General features: G+C 32.4%; 2 protein-coding genes across 2 annotated transcripts; one reads left to right on the top strand and one right to left on the bottom strand.

Annotated features, from left to right (window-relative positions):
- Positions 1–2,798: 2,798 nt before the first annotated feature.
- On the top strand, positions 2,799–3,677 carry LOC115888709 (histidine-rich glycoprotein-like). The gene has a single exon (XM_030908507.1). It carries the CDS (start codon positions 2,799–2,801, stop codon positions 3,675–3,677), a length of 879 nt encoding a protein of 292 aa, XP_030764367.1.
- A 5,914-nt stretch (positions 3,678–9,591) lies between these two features.
- On the bottom strand, positions 9,592–10,607 carry LOC115888713 (histidine-rich glycoprotein-like). The gene has a single exon (XM_030908511.1). It carries the CDS (start codon positions 10,445–10,447, stop codon positions 9,671–9,673), a length of 777 nt encoding a protein of 258 aa, XP_030764371.1. The 5' UTR covers positions 10,448–10,607; the 3' UTR covers positions 9,592–9,670.
- Positions 10,608–16,663: the final 6,056 nt, after the last annotated feature.

Here is a 16,663-nt window from a genome sequence, read left to right on the forward strand (position 1 = left end):
ACAGATATTTTATTTAGAATAAAGCTGCAAAAATTAGTTTAAACCGAATTTTATTATCGCTATGTTGGTCACATTGCGCCATTTTCAGCAGGGTTGTCGTTTACTATTTGAAAATTATCCTAATGTCAGTCATTATTTGGTATAATATCGTGTTGTTGTTGAATCTTTGTGAGTAGTTCTCGTTTTTTTGCCTATTTTCATAGTCTGTTTTTAAAAATTGTACTTTTAAACACAAACAGTTCTTTTAAGAACTAAATTGTCGAGTTTTGAAATTGTGTGTTGAAAATATGCCGAAGCATTTAAACAGTCGAAGCAAATAGCTTGTAGCTTCCCTGATAAACTATTTTGAACGAGAACGTGACAATAAAGGTCCTTTATTACCCTTGACTGCAGTCAGAGAAGTAAGTTTGATTTATAAGCACATTACACCACTTTCAAAGTTATTTCGACGTCAGTTTTTATTAAATTCTGTGATTATTAGTTTGGGCATTAATAGCACCCTCTTTCTTGTTATTACCACTTATGGCATTGTAAGATGTACGTCAATAAATAAATAACCCATAACAACGCTTAGAATAATCTTCATAATGGACTATTAGTTTTTGCCAATATGTAATAAGTAAAATAAGCTATAAAAGAAATAAATCAATTAATTACTTAAATATTACATAGTTTTTAAATTACTCTTCAAAAAATGATATAATAAATATATTGTTTGTCATTTTTAAATTAAGATTCATCTCATAAATCCATCACAATCTGGCAGCGCTGTCGCCATTGCTTGTCACTCAAAGTTGATCACGTGCATCGGAAATTGTTTTGCGATTACCATATGTACCCAGGTATCTCGCCACGAGAGATGGCTCATGTTGTTTGCCCCTGCATATCCATGTTGTAGCCATATACTACAAATTAATTGTTAACAATTAATTATAATTATTATCTGTTGTTTATGTCGTTAAACAAAGTTACTAAACAAAAATTTAATTAAAGTTTTTATTTGAAGATACCTCGACCGGAAAAGTTCCATTCCCTTTTTCTCTCGCTCAGAATTGTCCCATATTCTCGCGGCGCTCCGCTACACCCCGCCGCTCTCGAAACTAATACAATTCCTAACCCTCCCCTAAACAAAACACTTGGTCCTGCCGCTTACTTTGTCCTTTTTGCCGGCGTTTCTGCATTGTGGAACTGTCCGCTGCTCTTTGCGGTACCATTGACTATTTTAATGAACCATTTCATTACATTATTTTCATATAAAATGTCCTTGTTAGGTCCCGGCCTGACATTTAGTTCACGGCGGACTCCTTAAAGTCTTATTTCGTTAAGGGAGATAGAATTTCGTCCTGTTTTAGGGAGCGACGAGCGAAATTCTTTGTTAAATTAATTTTCTCTTTTTCGTTTCTCTCTACTTCCGAAGATTTTACGAAATTAAGTTCTCATGCTGATAGTTACTTCTAAATTAATTTTTAATCTTGTTTAGTCTACTCTACTTCCCTTACTACGCACTGTAAGTATTATTATATCAATTTAATAACATTTTTTATTTTCTCCAAAAAGTCTATACTATATCCGTATTGTAGCACATTTTTAGACAACTTCTTTATTTTTAAGATTTTGATGCCCAAACATCAACAAAATATTCCTTATGTTTGGACTAAATTTTCTCGAAAATAAAGACATAATTAAAAATTCCGTTAAGATACGGAAATAGATTGAAGTTTTGTGATTACAGTGATATATAATTTATATGGTTTTGTTATAAATTGCTCGCTATTTTATAGCAAATGCTGAAGCGCTGCAAATCTTAATCAAGCCTTAATCAAAGCACGTATGTTTGGAGTTTTGGGTGTGATATTGGTGTTTTTGATATATTTCCTTCGGTCACACACCGGCTTTAACCGACCGCTGAGAGCGACCCGAAAGTACAGCGTAATAGACTTTTAACAATGCGAAAAAAATACTATAAAATTTCATTTATAAATGCGCGCAATAATCAAAAAAAACTTTACTGAATTAAAGTTTTCGGTAAACCGTGTATATTACGTAAGCAGAAATACGTTTTTGGTTATGGTTAGATAGTCAACAACCTACTTTTTCCAATGTCAGATTATTTCCAATATTTATCTGGACCAAGCAAAAAATAATTCCAAATTATTAAAATTAAGCCATATGCTATTAAGTTTTTCTTATGATATAGATTTTTTAAAGTAGTGTATAAATGCAAATATACAAAATATAATATATAAATACTGTTTCTATATCAATGCTGTCCTAAATAAATACTTCTAAATGTGTTAATTTAAAACTTTATTACATGATTTATTGACTTTACAATTTCAACTAGTCATTTTTTTAATATATTTGATGAAATTGTCGAGACAAAAAAGCGAATTACATCAGTTTCTTCTGGTCGAGGATTTAAGTGAAAAAATAAGGTAAACTTCAGAACACCATTACTAGTTACACAAATTCTTCTGTGACTAAACAGCGACTAATACGTTATTGATAGAATGGCCTACTTATATCGAATTATTGGGTTCAATCAACCTGAAAGATATTATTACAATGATAGAGAAAGCGACAGTTATGTAAGGATGAAATCCAAACTGACCACAACAAAAATTCTTAAATCCGAAAAACTGCATCGCATTTTTCAATCAAAGCTGACTGAAAAAAACTGAATAAAAATTAGTTAATCAATCTTGCGGAAAATGTCTATTTAGATTCCTAACGAATCAACTCCATATAAATACAAAATAACCGAGCGCCAACCGCCAGTATAGTTGCGGTACTCCATGATGAATATCTTCGCAATTAGCATAGGCCTTTGTGCCCTGGTCGCATTTGTTAGTGCTGGTGTGATAAAAGAAGATGATGCGGTTCAAACGGCACAGTCTGCATTAAAACCAATAGCAGCAGTAACTCCGGTTGCAACAGGAGAAGTCGCCCCTTTAGCGGTCGCTACGGCCCCTGCTGAAGCTGTAGCTGCTCCCAGTGCTGTGGATCTGTCAGTTGCCGCCACAGGTCACGGTCACAAAAGCCACCACTCGAGTCATCACGAAGAGGGAGGTGGCCACAAGCACGACGCTGAACACCATTCATCTCACGGAGAAAAAGGCGACAAGGGATACAAATCCGATCACCATCACGACAAAGGACACCATGGCAAACACGGGAAACATCACGAAGCTCATCATCACGGTGAAAAAGGTGGTCATCATAAACATCATCACGATGAAGGACACCACCACAAGGAACACCACGAAGGTGGTAAGCATCACAAGGCCGGAAAGTTCGGTGAAAAGAAGGGACATAAGAAAGGACAAAAAACTACCGGATATCATCACAAATCGCATAAAGATGAATATCACAAAGACCACAAATTCTACGACGATTATCACAAAGGTGGACATCACAGTAAACACGGGGAACACCACGGGCATCACGGTGGTAAAGAAGGGCACCATAAAAAGGGAGGATCTCATAAGAGTGGATATCACGCCGATCACCACGGCAAGAAAGGACACTCCGAGAAAGGACACCACGACGAGCATCACAAAGGGCACAAGGGTCATGGGGGACACGAAAGTCACCATGCTCATCACTCAGATTATGGAAAGAAAGGTGGGCATTCTGGAGGGAAGGAATACGGATACAGTCATGGAAAGAAACACTAAAAAGGCTGCTGGCATTACCAAAGATACGATCAATTTAAATAACTTATTTACGCTTGAGTTCCTGTGGATAACACTGTCTTTGGCAGTTATCTTTGAAAAAATGTCTGTTAATTTTAAGTATATTACCTATTGATATTTATGTGTGTATTATGCGAAATAAAATTTTTATAGAAATAAATTAAAGTTTAGTTATTTCACTCAGTATAATACTATTTAATATCAAGTATTGTTGTAAATTATTTTCACATTGCCTTTTGTCTTATAATCGAAGGAAATAATCTAAGTATTATTTATTTATTTCAGTTAGTTATTAGAGTTGGAGATTGGATTTTTGTGTTTTATTTTGCTGTGCAGTTAGTAATGTGTGCTTCAAATAGGTACATGGGTAAATCATACTCAAAAACATTGTTTTATTATCTTATACAGGGTGAGTCTTAAATAAGTGCAAATGTTTTCAGGGCTGGTAAATCCCGATAAAAGAAATACATTTTCTTTTCACCGTTTTTCAAATAAGTCTAAAAAGCCTAAATTTTGAGAACCACTGGTTCTTTTCTGGGTTTTCTTTCTTGTAAATTTGATTTACTGCCTATGTTGCCATATTATGAAGATATTATGTTTTTAACTAAAAATTAAAAAAATCCGGATCGATTCCGGATCGAAATATACTACCCCTAAAAATGTTTACACTTATTTAAGACTCACCCTGTATAGAAATAAATAATAATTCTAAATATTTCACTCTGTATAATGCCAGAATCTTAATTATTAGTACAAATTATTTTTCTTATTTGTTCAATTATAATCAAAAGTAAATAATTATAATCTACATATTTAGGTCAAGTTAAGCACTGGGTTACAAATAGCGGGTGTGGTAGTCATACTCATTAAAAAATTACTCTGGAATGTAAAATACATTAGGTAATATAACTTTTATAGAAAAATTCTGTAAAGTTTTTGAAATGCCAAATATCTTTGGGTTAAAATAAAACACATTTTTTTTAAATCAAGTTATATTTACTATTAAATGTATCTACTGTACAGGGCGAGTCTTAAATAAGTGCAATAATTAGTTTCAGGGCTGGTATATCTCGATAAAGAAAACATATTTTTTCTTTGCCGTTTTTCAAATAAGTCCAAAATAACCGAGATATTTTAATTTGAAAATTTCAAAAAAAAAATTTCAGAGCCACTGGATAATTTCTAGGCTTCCTTCCTTGTAAATTGAATCCAATATGTTGCCATATTTTTAAATAAAAATTAAAAAAAAAATCAAATTTTCAATTTTTTTGCGAAAAAAACTCATATACATATGTTTCTGAGATCGAAATATACTACCCCTATTTCTACCTGTATTTCCACACCAGGAACACGTCTATGAGGTTTTTTCGCTAAAAAAAGATGTTGAAAATCGTGCATTTTCTTTTAAATTTCCCTGTATATTTTTCGGAAACTTTTTAGAACTGCCTGTTCACTGCAAAGTTTCCCACGGTATAATTTCTTAATCTCTGATATTACCATAGTTACGGCTTTACTCCATGGTTACGGCACTAAAAGGGATGCAAATACAGAAAAAATCCAGTGGCTCTCAAAATTTTTTCAAAAAAAAATCAGTTTTTTTTAATTTTCAAATTAAAATTACTCGGTTATTTTAGACTTATCTGAAAAATGGTAAAGAGAAAATATGTTCCTTTTATCGAGATCTGCCAACCATGAAAATATTTGCACTTATTTCAGACTCACCCTGTATGTAGTTTTTAAAATTTTTTAAAATATTGGTTAGGTTAGGTAAAAAAAATATTGGCATGAAATAAAATACAAGATTTATTTTAAACAAGTTTTTATTTGACCATAAAATTTATATAAACTCTTATAATTTAAGACAATATTAGGTTAAAATAAAACACAAAACAAATTTTATGCAAGTTATAATATGTAATATAACATAAGTACAAAATATAATGATTGTACGAAAAACATAATACCTTACAAAATTAAAAGTAACAATACTAAAAATTTAAAAACTAAAGATCATTATCACTATTCAATTATCACACCGCCACAATAACTCACTTATTAGGAACCTCTTCGATGTCGATGTCTACCGCTGCTTCCGCTGGCGCTGCCTGTGACTGAGCTGTAGCAGGTTGATTGTCCATAAATCTGACATTGAAATCAATATCAACACAAATGGTACCATTACCTGTCTCCCTCAAGTATCTTTTACTAAATCTATGAGATTTTGGTCCTGCCCATTTCTTTCTCTCAAAACGACAAGTCTTACATGCTGCTTCTCCTGATTTTCCTTTATTACAGCTGGTCGATGGCCCTGGTTCTTGCGCTGTAGGTTCTCCATGGGGAACAGATTCGCCAGGTGTTGTTGATGTTTGTTGGTTATTTTCAGTAGTGGCTGGATTTCTTTCCCGGGTATGTTCTTCTTCGTGCAAAATAAAATCAACGAAATTCGTACCGAAGTTCCTTGCCCAAGGGAGTCCGTGTTTGTGATGGTGATCTCTCTTAGGACCGTGACGGCCATGATGACGTAAAGTATCGAGAGGATGGTGCTTTCCGAAGTGATGGTGCCCTTTATGGTGACCGTCGAAGCTAAGAAATGGTGCCCACATTTTCGAATGGTGCATACCGTGGCGTCCGTGACCCCCGTGACCTCTATGCTTGCCGAACTTCATATTTTTGCGCTGAACGGGATTTATAACAGAAACAACGCACACCAGACCCACCAGACGCTAACCGACTAAAGTGAAAATGCTTGTTTTATTTATATGAATCCTAGTTGTTTAAGCGATGTTGCCATACGTATCGAAAATAAATACGAAATTTATAAGAAGTTAGTTTTTTTTTATAATTTGCAAAGTTCTCAATATGCATATTTGTACCCCAGAAGCAAACTATGTTAGTCACAAAGCATAGTTTCCAGAAAAATGTAAATAAAATTCTTTTTTCAAGTTATTTCCTAATTACTCGGTTATTTTTAAACCTGTGATTGTAATATTTGATATATGAACAATTTATTTTGAACTTTTTAAATAAATTATACATAAATTTTTTGAGTAGCTTAACATAATTTGTATATTAGAAAAAAAAAACGTGTACTTGACTTATACAATATGATCGAAAAAAAAGCGGCGTCAGCGATGGCTATATGAAATGAAGATCGCTGTCAGATGTAAAATAAAAGATCTGCAGATATGTAAAATTATATGGGGAATATCATCGATGTTTGTTTCCAAGCCAACTGGACGCCGTTTTTTTTTCGATCATACGGTATGAAGCTCAACTTATATTAAGTCCCTATTATTAACATGATGTATACCGGGTGCGTCTCAAAAGTGGCTCACCCCTATAACGTTTTTTATTTATTCAGTTAAAAAAACGAGATTTGGTATGTAGGTATATGACATACTAGTAAATTAGGATTGATTGACGTACTCAATTGTTTTCGGTCACTTCCTGTTTCACTGGAAATGACTACAACTTTTGGTTTTTAAATGGCACCCTCGGTGTTTTTTTTTTACTTTATTGGATAGAAAATAACACTCTCAATAGATGACATATCATATGTCAACTTTTGACATTTCCGCATATGGTTTATTTGAATTAATAACTTGCGGTTCGTAACGAAAATTTGACTCGAAATACCAAGGTGTGGAACCAAATTATTCGTAAAAAAATGCTTTTTCCAAATTTGCTAATGAGCCACCCTCGTTCCATTTGAAAAAAAATGAGAAATGATTAAAAATACGATTTCGGCATTTTCTAACTGGCCAGGACAATACACTAAAAACATTAGACGATTAAATCTATTTTTCCAAGGGACCTTGATTAACAATTAGTGTCTCTAACATAGCCATGGTACTCTTGATTGAATTTTAAAATACGATTTTTTATTAAGCGCGAATGTCAAAAGTGAACATATATATGTCATTCTATTCAGAATGCCATTTTCTATTGAATAAAGTAAAAAAATAGCGAGGGTTCCATTTAAAAATCAAAAGTTGCAGTAATTTCCGGTGAAACAGAAAGTGGCAAAAAACAATTGAATACATCAATCAATCCTAATTTATGTCATATACTAACATACTAAATCTCGTTTTTTTATCTGAAAAAATAAAAAAGTTATAGGGGGTGAGCCACTTTTGAGAAGCACCCGGTATATCTCAAAAATGCCAATTTTGGACATAGTATACTTCTAAGGGACAGATATTTATTAAAAAATGCTATTGTCATTAAGCAAAAATATGAGTTGGTATAAAGTAAAAGATTGCAAACATAATGGCGAACATAATAATTGCAAATAATTACTAATTTATTTAGTTCATATATTACTACTTTATGGAGGACATGGCAACGTCCCGTTCATCAAGAAGGATTGAATGGCTCGATAATGATGAGTCATTATATTGCTGTCTTTGTTTACCTCACTTGCTGTATACGAATAGCAATCGTAAACCATGAAAATTATCTAAAGCTTGGCTTTTGCGCGATAATTCACAACATTATGAAAAATTGCGTCACATGTTTTAAGTACGAATGATAATTTTATGACGTATTTTTATTGTGTACATATTAAACAGGTATTAAACCCATTATTTCCTATCGTACTATACAGGGTGTCTCAATATTCCGTGGACATAGGACTATTACGTCTTTTTGGAGTGGAAATAAGTTCATTGGACATAAGGTGATTATGCCATTGGTCGGACAATTTAGAAAAAACTGAGTTTAAATTGTTGATTAAATTTTCTTTATTGGTGGCATGGAAATGATTTTTTTATGAAATAGGTAGTGTGGCTATTGGGTTTCAAGATAAATATAACAGTTATTTTCATAAACCTACCAATGGTTTTAATTTTTTTTCGACGGCAATACTAGAGTCCGCATTTCTGGCCTTGGGTGCCGATTTACCTGCCTACGATGTATTTACAGCATCTTTCGTTTGACAAAAAAAGTGGGACAGATTTGTGCAAACAACATCCCCCTATCTTTATACTAATAACCAAGATACCGTATGATTTGAACCAAAACGGGACACCCTGTACAGATATTCAGTACTTAAAACATCTGTACTTAAAAGTAAATTTATGTAAGTGTACTATTATTATATTGTTGAATATTATACTGATTCATATGTTTCTTTTTACTTGATAATGAATACATTATTTATTGTATTTAGAGCAGAAACGGGTATTTCTTCAGTCATTGAAGGTTTATCTGTAAGTAAAACAACAAAAAAACATTCCTCTAGTTAGTCGATCCACAATGGACCACCATGTACTAGTTAAACCATAAATTAATATTGCTTCTAGGATGTAAACTGTGATCATAACAATATGATCCATAGTGCATCACCCTGTAGTGGTTAAATCTATAATTATTGCTTGTAGGATATAAATATGAACATAATAATAAATAATACTTGAAACTTGCAAATTAACTATTAATTTAAAAAATAACTTGCATTTTTAGTAATAAGATGCTACTTAAAACTTAACGTTTTTTGAATTAAAAAATTAACATATATTTTGCTTGTATCTAAATAGCGGCACTTCAAAAGCTTTGTAGTTAAAAGGCGGCATTTGAACAGATTCTTGTCACTTGCCGCCTTTTAACTTCAACTTCTTACTGGCATCATTGCAAAAGTTGAAGCAAGAAAGAATTAACCATTTTTTTAAACAAATTTTTAAACAATTATTGCACAAAAAGACATATAAATAACTAAATACGGTATTTCCAAATAGTGCCGAACAAAAAAAAATAACGTACACATATATTTTTATTAGTGAAGGACAACAACGAAAATGTTTTGCCATTTTGTCACTTGCCAACTTTTTAACTTCCGACGGCAGTATTAATATTTTTTTTAACTTAGTTCACCAATAAAATCAAATACATATTTTCAATTTATTTTTATTACAGATTCAAACTCAACAACAAAAAACATAACAAAAATATCAACAATGTACCCCACTATCCGTTTCTTAGTGGTGTTTATGAGCGAAACCCCAATGTTTTCCTTCGTGATGTCCTCCCTTCTTTCCATGGTCGGAATGATGATGGTGATGAGATTCGTGACCTCCATGTCCTTTGTGTCCGTGGTGGTGGTGCGAATGGTGTCCTTTACCTCCATGTCCTTTCTTTCCGTGGTGATCATGATGATGCCCGCTATGGTGGTGACCTCCCTTCTTGTGGTGTCCAGAATGAGATCCATGATGTCCGTGATGATGCCCGTGTTTGCTGTGGTGTCCGTCTTTATGAGCCGCATCGTAGAATTTGTGATGTTTGTGGTATTCATCCTTGTGCTTCTTAAGATGGTGTCCGTGAGTCTTCTGTCCCTTCTTATGCCCCTTCTTCTCACCGTGCTTGCCCCCTTTGTGATGATGACCGTGTTCGTGATGGGACGAGTGGTGACCCCCGCCTCCATGATGAGAGTGATGATGACCACCTTTTGAAGCGTGATGCCCGGAAGAATGATGCTTGCCGTGTTTCCCATGGTGACCTTTGTCGTGGTGATGGTGATGCTTATATCCCTTATCACCTTTATGGCCGTGACCGGAGTGGTGGTGAGCGTGATGCTTATGGCCGCCGCCCTCTTCATGCGAGCTGCCGTGACCGTGATGCGAAGCAGCAACAGCTAGATCTTCGGGCTCGAGGTTGGTAGCGGCTACTTCCAGGTCGGAAAGGGTCTCTTGTTCATCTTTGGCCCAGCCTAGGGCGGCGACGAAAAGGACCCCTAAACAGAGGACGAACACCTTCATCGTTGAGTCGATCTCACAGGAACCACCGATTCTCTGCCTGCTCCAACTTAATGCAGACTATTTATAATAGACTCGTTTCTTAAGAGACGGTTATTTGCACCATTGATTTTGCATTGCAATCGTTTTTTGCGGGCCCGCGAGATTTTTATGCAATTTAATGTTTCAGTTGCCTAGTTTTGTCACTCCGAAATATCAGCTACCATAGAGATTTCGATTTTACACCGTTTTAAATTGTCGTAAGTAATTTTTGTGAAATATCGCGGGATTATGGCCGTAATATTCGTACAGATTTGGTGTATGTGTGGTTTAGTTTTCAGTGCATTGCTAATTTTATTAATGCAGTATAATAATGTGATGAATTAATATGTTAATGTGATGAATTAATACTACACCGTTGTTAATAACTGAGAAACTAATAATGCAAATTATGTAATTAAACCCCAAAGTAGAAATATGGCCACCGCTGCGGATTTACTAGGTATGATATATTTTAGATTAAATTTAGTGTGCAGTTTAAAGCAAATCTAATTATATGGTTATAAAATGTAGTAATAGTTCGTCTATTTAATTCCGCATTTATTATACAAGGTGAGTTTTAAATAAATTCAAATATTTTAGGAGTAGTATACAGGATGTCCCATGCTGAGCGTGCATTGAAGTTTCTAGAGAACTACAATATCTAGATCAGGGATTATTTGCACATTAGCATTAGAACGAGATCTATTTATTAAAAATATTTTTAAAATGGCGGCACTTCCGGAAATACCGGCAGCTGACAGCAACTTTCTTATTTTAAATGGGTGCCCCCATTTTCTATTACATACTTAAATTCTTAGAATTTAAGTATGTATGTATTATATCATGTGAAAATTTTATGAATTTTGATATTAAACACTCTATACCTAAAATTAACCGTTTCTGAGAAAAATAAAATATTTAAAATATTTGGACGAAAAAAAACTGCCTGTCAAAAATATCGGTATAGCCTAAACGTCAAATTTAGTGATTATCACAGCCACTGTACCATAAAGAAAAGACATTAAAGAAAACAAATTAACAAAATTAAATTGTTCGAATGTCATATAATAATGGCCGCAGCTGTCATGGAATTGAGCGATTAAAAAATTATCATAAATATTTTTTTTCAAATGGAAACCCACTTTTTTTATTTCACTAGTGAAAAAGCTTTGCAATTCGTTACTTTTTAATTATACATGTTCCTATATATCTAAAATAAATCGTTTTTAGGTTATTTAAGATTTAGTTTTAAAGCATATATTTTTCTTGAGTAGCCTATAGCTAGATATTCTGCGCTATGACTTTAAACGTCAAGTGATGTAAAACAATAGATCTGGCCATGTCATATTGTGACACTATGTTCAAAAAGCAGTATGTCATCCAACATCATTTCCAAGCCAACTTTGCACTGTTTAATTATTAATAACTGTACTGTATTATTAATAATTCATAATATCAACTATTAGATATCACTATAGAGCGAAAAAACGAGATATATTTTTATAAATTCACTTTTTAAACTCTTAAGGCAGCAGTATTCATAATATAGGAGATTCAAATAATTCGTTTTCTGACAGATAGAAATTAATTGTCTTGCTATTTGACACTTGTCAAAGGAAGCTAGATAAAATCAAGAAAAATAGGTATACGTTTTCAAACTAAATCTTAAATTACTTAAGAACGATTTATTTTAGGTATAGGAACATGTATAATCAAAAAGTAACGAATTGCAAAGTCTTTTCACTAGTGAAACAAAAAAAGTGATTTTTGAAATAGATAGCGTTTTCTCCTTATGGCACAGTGGCTGTGGTAATCACCAAATTTGACGTTTAGACGATACACATATTTTTGACGGGCAGTTTTTTTCGTCCAAAAATTTTAAATATTTTTTGTTCAGAAACGGTTAATGTTAAATAATAATATAAATCATAATATATAAATCTAAGAGTGTGTAATATCAAAATTCATAAAATTTTACAGAGAATTTAAATATGTAATAAAAAATGGGAGCACCCATTTAAAATAGGAAAGTTGTTAACAACTTCCGGTATTTTCAGGAGTGCCGTCATAATGAAAATATTTTTAATGAATAGATCTCGTTGTAAAACAATGATGTACAAAAAATTTCCTATCTAGATATTGTGGTTCTCTAAAAACTTCTAATACACGCTCAGCCCGGGACACCCTGTATTTCGACCCCAGAACCACGTATATTAGGTTTTTTTCACGATTTTTTTTTAATTTGAATTTTTTTATAAAGGTAGTAGATTAAATTTACAACAAGGAAACCCCAGAAAAGATCCAGTGGTTTTCAAGATTTAAATTTTTTTTTATATATATACAATATATTTTTCGTATACTATTAACATCTACGAAATTATAATTTTTAATTCACGTATTAATTTTCTATATTTCGAATTTTGTAAATACATCGAATCTACATTTTGCGAATAGCGGCATTACCACATGTAAATATTTATTTAAGTTAAACATAATTATACTTTTAGTCAATGACACAGATTCGCCCCATATTTTTTCCCAAGCGATATTAATTAATTTTCACTAATATTAAACTTTTTCAACCTGCAATAGCTACCACGACTACAGTTAATTTGGAATTAATTAAAACTAGCAAATATTTTACCTCTTTTATGCTGGAAATGGTTAAATATTATTTAGTCAACTCAGTAAGCAGAAAATAATATCTAAATACAGGGTGTCCCAGATATAAATGCAAGTATTTTAAGGAGTGGTAGATCTGGCCAAAAGAAACATATTTTCTCTTTGCCATTTTTAAAATAAAAGTTGATCATAACCAAGTTATTTCACTGTGAAAACTTGCCAAATGATTGTGATTCTGAACTGTTGAAATGCTGGTATAATTGTTCATTATATCGTTTTGATATGAAGCTATTACTTATAGTACACCTTATCTAGGCAAAATTGTGTAAAAACTCCGTTTAGCGCCCCCTAGCGGTTGTTCTACAAACCTGAAAATAATTCCCAGCAATTGCTCATAGCCTCTTTAGTTATAAATATTTTTTTTTCCGCAGGCCCTACGGCTAATACTTTCCGAGATACAGCCGAGAGCTATTCTTAGTGGGACACCCTGTACATACATAATTATAAATCTAAGTGAAGAGTTTTTCCTTCCTTTTAAATATTTACAAATTTTGTCTACTTAACACATCCGGCCATTAAGTACTTTTTTATGGTACCTAATTAATTTAATATTCTCTAAACAAAGACAAGAGATTTTGACAAGTTTAGTAGGTACTCTAAGCATAAATATTGACTATACTTCTGTGGCGGATTCATCTCTTAATATGTGTGTGCGTAGACCAGTAAAACTTTCGGTAGATTTCAAAAAACTTTATTAAAAATTTCTGCGAATCATTAGGCATTGTTTTAAAATAGTTATTTATAAGTGCTAAAAGTGGTATTTTATTTTCTGAGAAGGGAAGCTTGGGTCACGATGCCGAAGGCGGAGTGTCCCATCCCTTCGAACAAAATAAAATCACTTTTAGCACACATATCATACACTATTTTTTCTAAAAACAAGTTTATGCTCGTATATATCAAGGTATTATTACTTTTTACGTTAATAAATAATTCATAATATGTATTCTGAAATCAAATTAATTATGAAGTTTATGGTTGCTAGGGTAATTTTATCGCTTCAGTGTTAAAAGTAAATCACGTGACTTTTATTACCAGTGCTAAAAGTAAATGACTTTTACCATCAGTGACATAATGTCACATTTTAGGCACTGACAGCATGCGTCAAAAATTACATTTTTACTGACGTTTGTAGAAAAATATATTTATTAGCAATATAAAATAATAATTTTTATGACAAGAAAAACAAATGTTTATTTTTAAATAAAATTAAATTCTGTTAGAAACGGTTGAGAAAGGTATTTTAAATATTCTCTTTGAATATTTTCTAGATGATTTACATCTTAATTTATAATAACATGTCTTATAAAATTGTTAGCATAAATTTTTCTTTTTTTTCTCTTAAATTATAGTACAAAAAATCTACCAAGAACAAATAAAAAAAAATCAAACCATGTACAAAAAGAAAATAAAAAATGTAAATGAACTTAAGAGTCTATTACGCTGTACTTTCGGGTCGCTCTCTGCGGTCGGTTAAAGCGGGTGTGTGGCCGAAGGAAATATATATTATATTTCAGAAATCTGCCTAAGGCTTAGCCCGATCCTGTCGTGTTAAGCCACACCTAAAATCCCAAACACAGGTGCTTTGATTAAGGTTGCAGAGCTTCAGCATTTGCCATAAAATAGCGAGCAATTTGTTACAAAACCATATAAACTATATATCACTGTAATCACAAAACTTCAATCTATTTCCGTATTGTAACGGAATTTTAAATTATGTATTTATTTTCGAGAAAATTTAGACCAAACATAAGGAATATTTTGTAGATGTTTGACAGTCAAAATCTTAAAAATAAAGAAGCTGTCTAAAAATGTGCTACAATACAGATATAGTATAATTCTTTATCTTTCATTTTCTTCTTCATTTAAAAATGGTAAAACCGCCTAGCCAGTTTTACATAGAACGTTAAGGCCCGTATTTATAGTTGCGTCTCGAGACGCCAAGACGGTCTTGGGCTCTTGAGAGCGGAATCCACAGAATACACGAGCAAACCTCATTTTGGAGATTGCGATTTTCATTTTGGAGATTGTCATTTTGGATAGTTTATGTGATCTGTGGATAGTTTCTTAACCCAACTTTTTTTGTAAACAAAGTAAATCCCTTGTAAATCCGTTTTGTCTGATTAAACAGTTTTGAATATGTTAGAAGAGTTTGAGGATATTTTGGACCATGTGGAAGAAGAAAATCGTCTTCGAGTTCCAAAAAGATATATACGGGATGCAGGAAATCCAATAGAAATGTTTAGCGAGGGGGGATTTATGCCGATATTGGTTTAACAAGGCTACAATTACAGAAACTATTTTACCTCTTATAAATTGAAGACTTGCAAAAACCTACCAATCGTGGTTTACCCATTCTCCCCGTTATTCAATTACTAATTTGTTTACAGTTTTATGCGACTTGTAATTTTCAGATGGTAAATGGAGACTTGCGTGGTGTTAGCCAACCTACAATAAGCCAGATAATCAAGAATAATGCAATAATGTGGAAGTATTTCAAAATTGCAAAAGTTTTTTTAGTCAGTCATTTTCAGGTCCCAAAAGGGAAATTATGGATATTATAGTTGGATATCCAGGGTCAAGTCATGATAGTGTTATATTCGATCCAAGTAATTTAAGAATGCTAATGGAAAGGAGTGATATTCCTGATTTACTTCTTGGAGACAATGCATATAGATGTAGGCCATTTCTATTGACTCCTGTTCTACAGCTAGGTAATCAACAAGAAACAAGGTATAACTTTGCCCATAGAAGAACGCGAAATGTTGAAAGGCTATTTGGGACTTGGAAAAAACGTCTTCCATGTCTCCGAGGTTTACAAAACAACTGTTGCTATTATTTGTGCAACAGCTGTTCTTCATAATATTGGTTTAAGGGAAAATTTAGATAATTTTGAAGATGCTAATTTACAATTATTATAATATTCCAATTATACATAAAAAGGAAGAGGGTTAGATTTTTGAAGAAATCTTATTCAACATTTTGCAAATTAATGTATTTATTGTATTAATATATGTATATCTAGTAATTATGTAATATGTTAAGTAATGTTCCGAGGTAACTAGTATCTATATAATAATTTTATTTACTTTTCTATTAGTGTCAAGTTAGTATTTATATATTTACATGTAACATAATTGTAAGTAATTCCTTATAGTCTTTTATTAGTTATCTTAAAAATACTGTTTTTCTATACTTAAATAATATATGATTTCTTAGTAGTTTTACGCTCACTATGACCAGACAGCTAAGTGCTTGTTTTAACTGGTCACACAGAATTTTCCCACTAATACATTAAAACTAAAAAAATTGTCTTTTTATTTTCATCATGAATATTTACATAAATATCATATCACATAATATACAATATTGGATGTATACACCGTATACCTATAATTTTCAAGATTTTATTGCTTGCTGTAAATTCTGTATTCTTATTGAGTTGACCACTCTATATAAAGTCGATACTCCATGTTTTATAGTTTTATTTCAAATAATATTTCACAATACACATTCTAT

The sequence above is a fragment of the Sitophilus oryzae genome, unplaced genomic scaffold (genome assembly GCF_002938485.1).
Source record: "Sitophilus oryzae breed Bouriz unplaced genomic scaffold, Soryzae_2.0 scaffold_807_pilon_pilon, whole genome shotgun sequence".
NCBI classification, from domain to species: Eukaryota; Metazoa; Arthropoda; class Insecta; order Coleoptera; family Curculionidae; genus Sitophilus; species Sitophilus oryzae.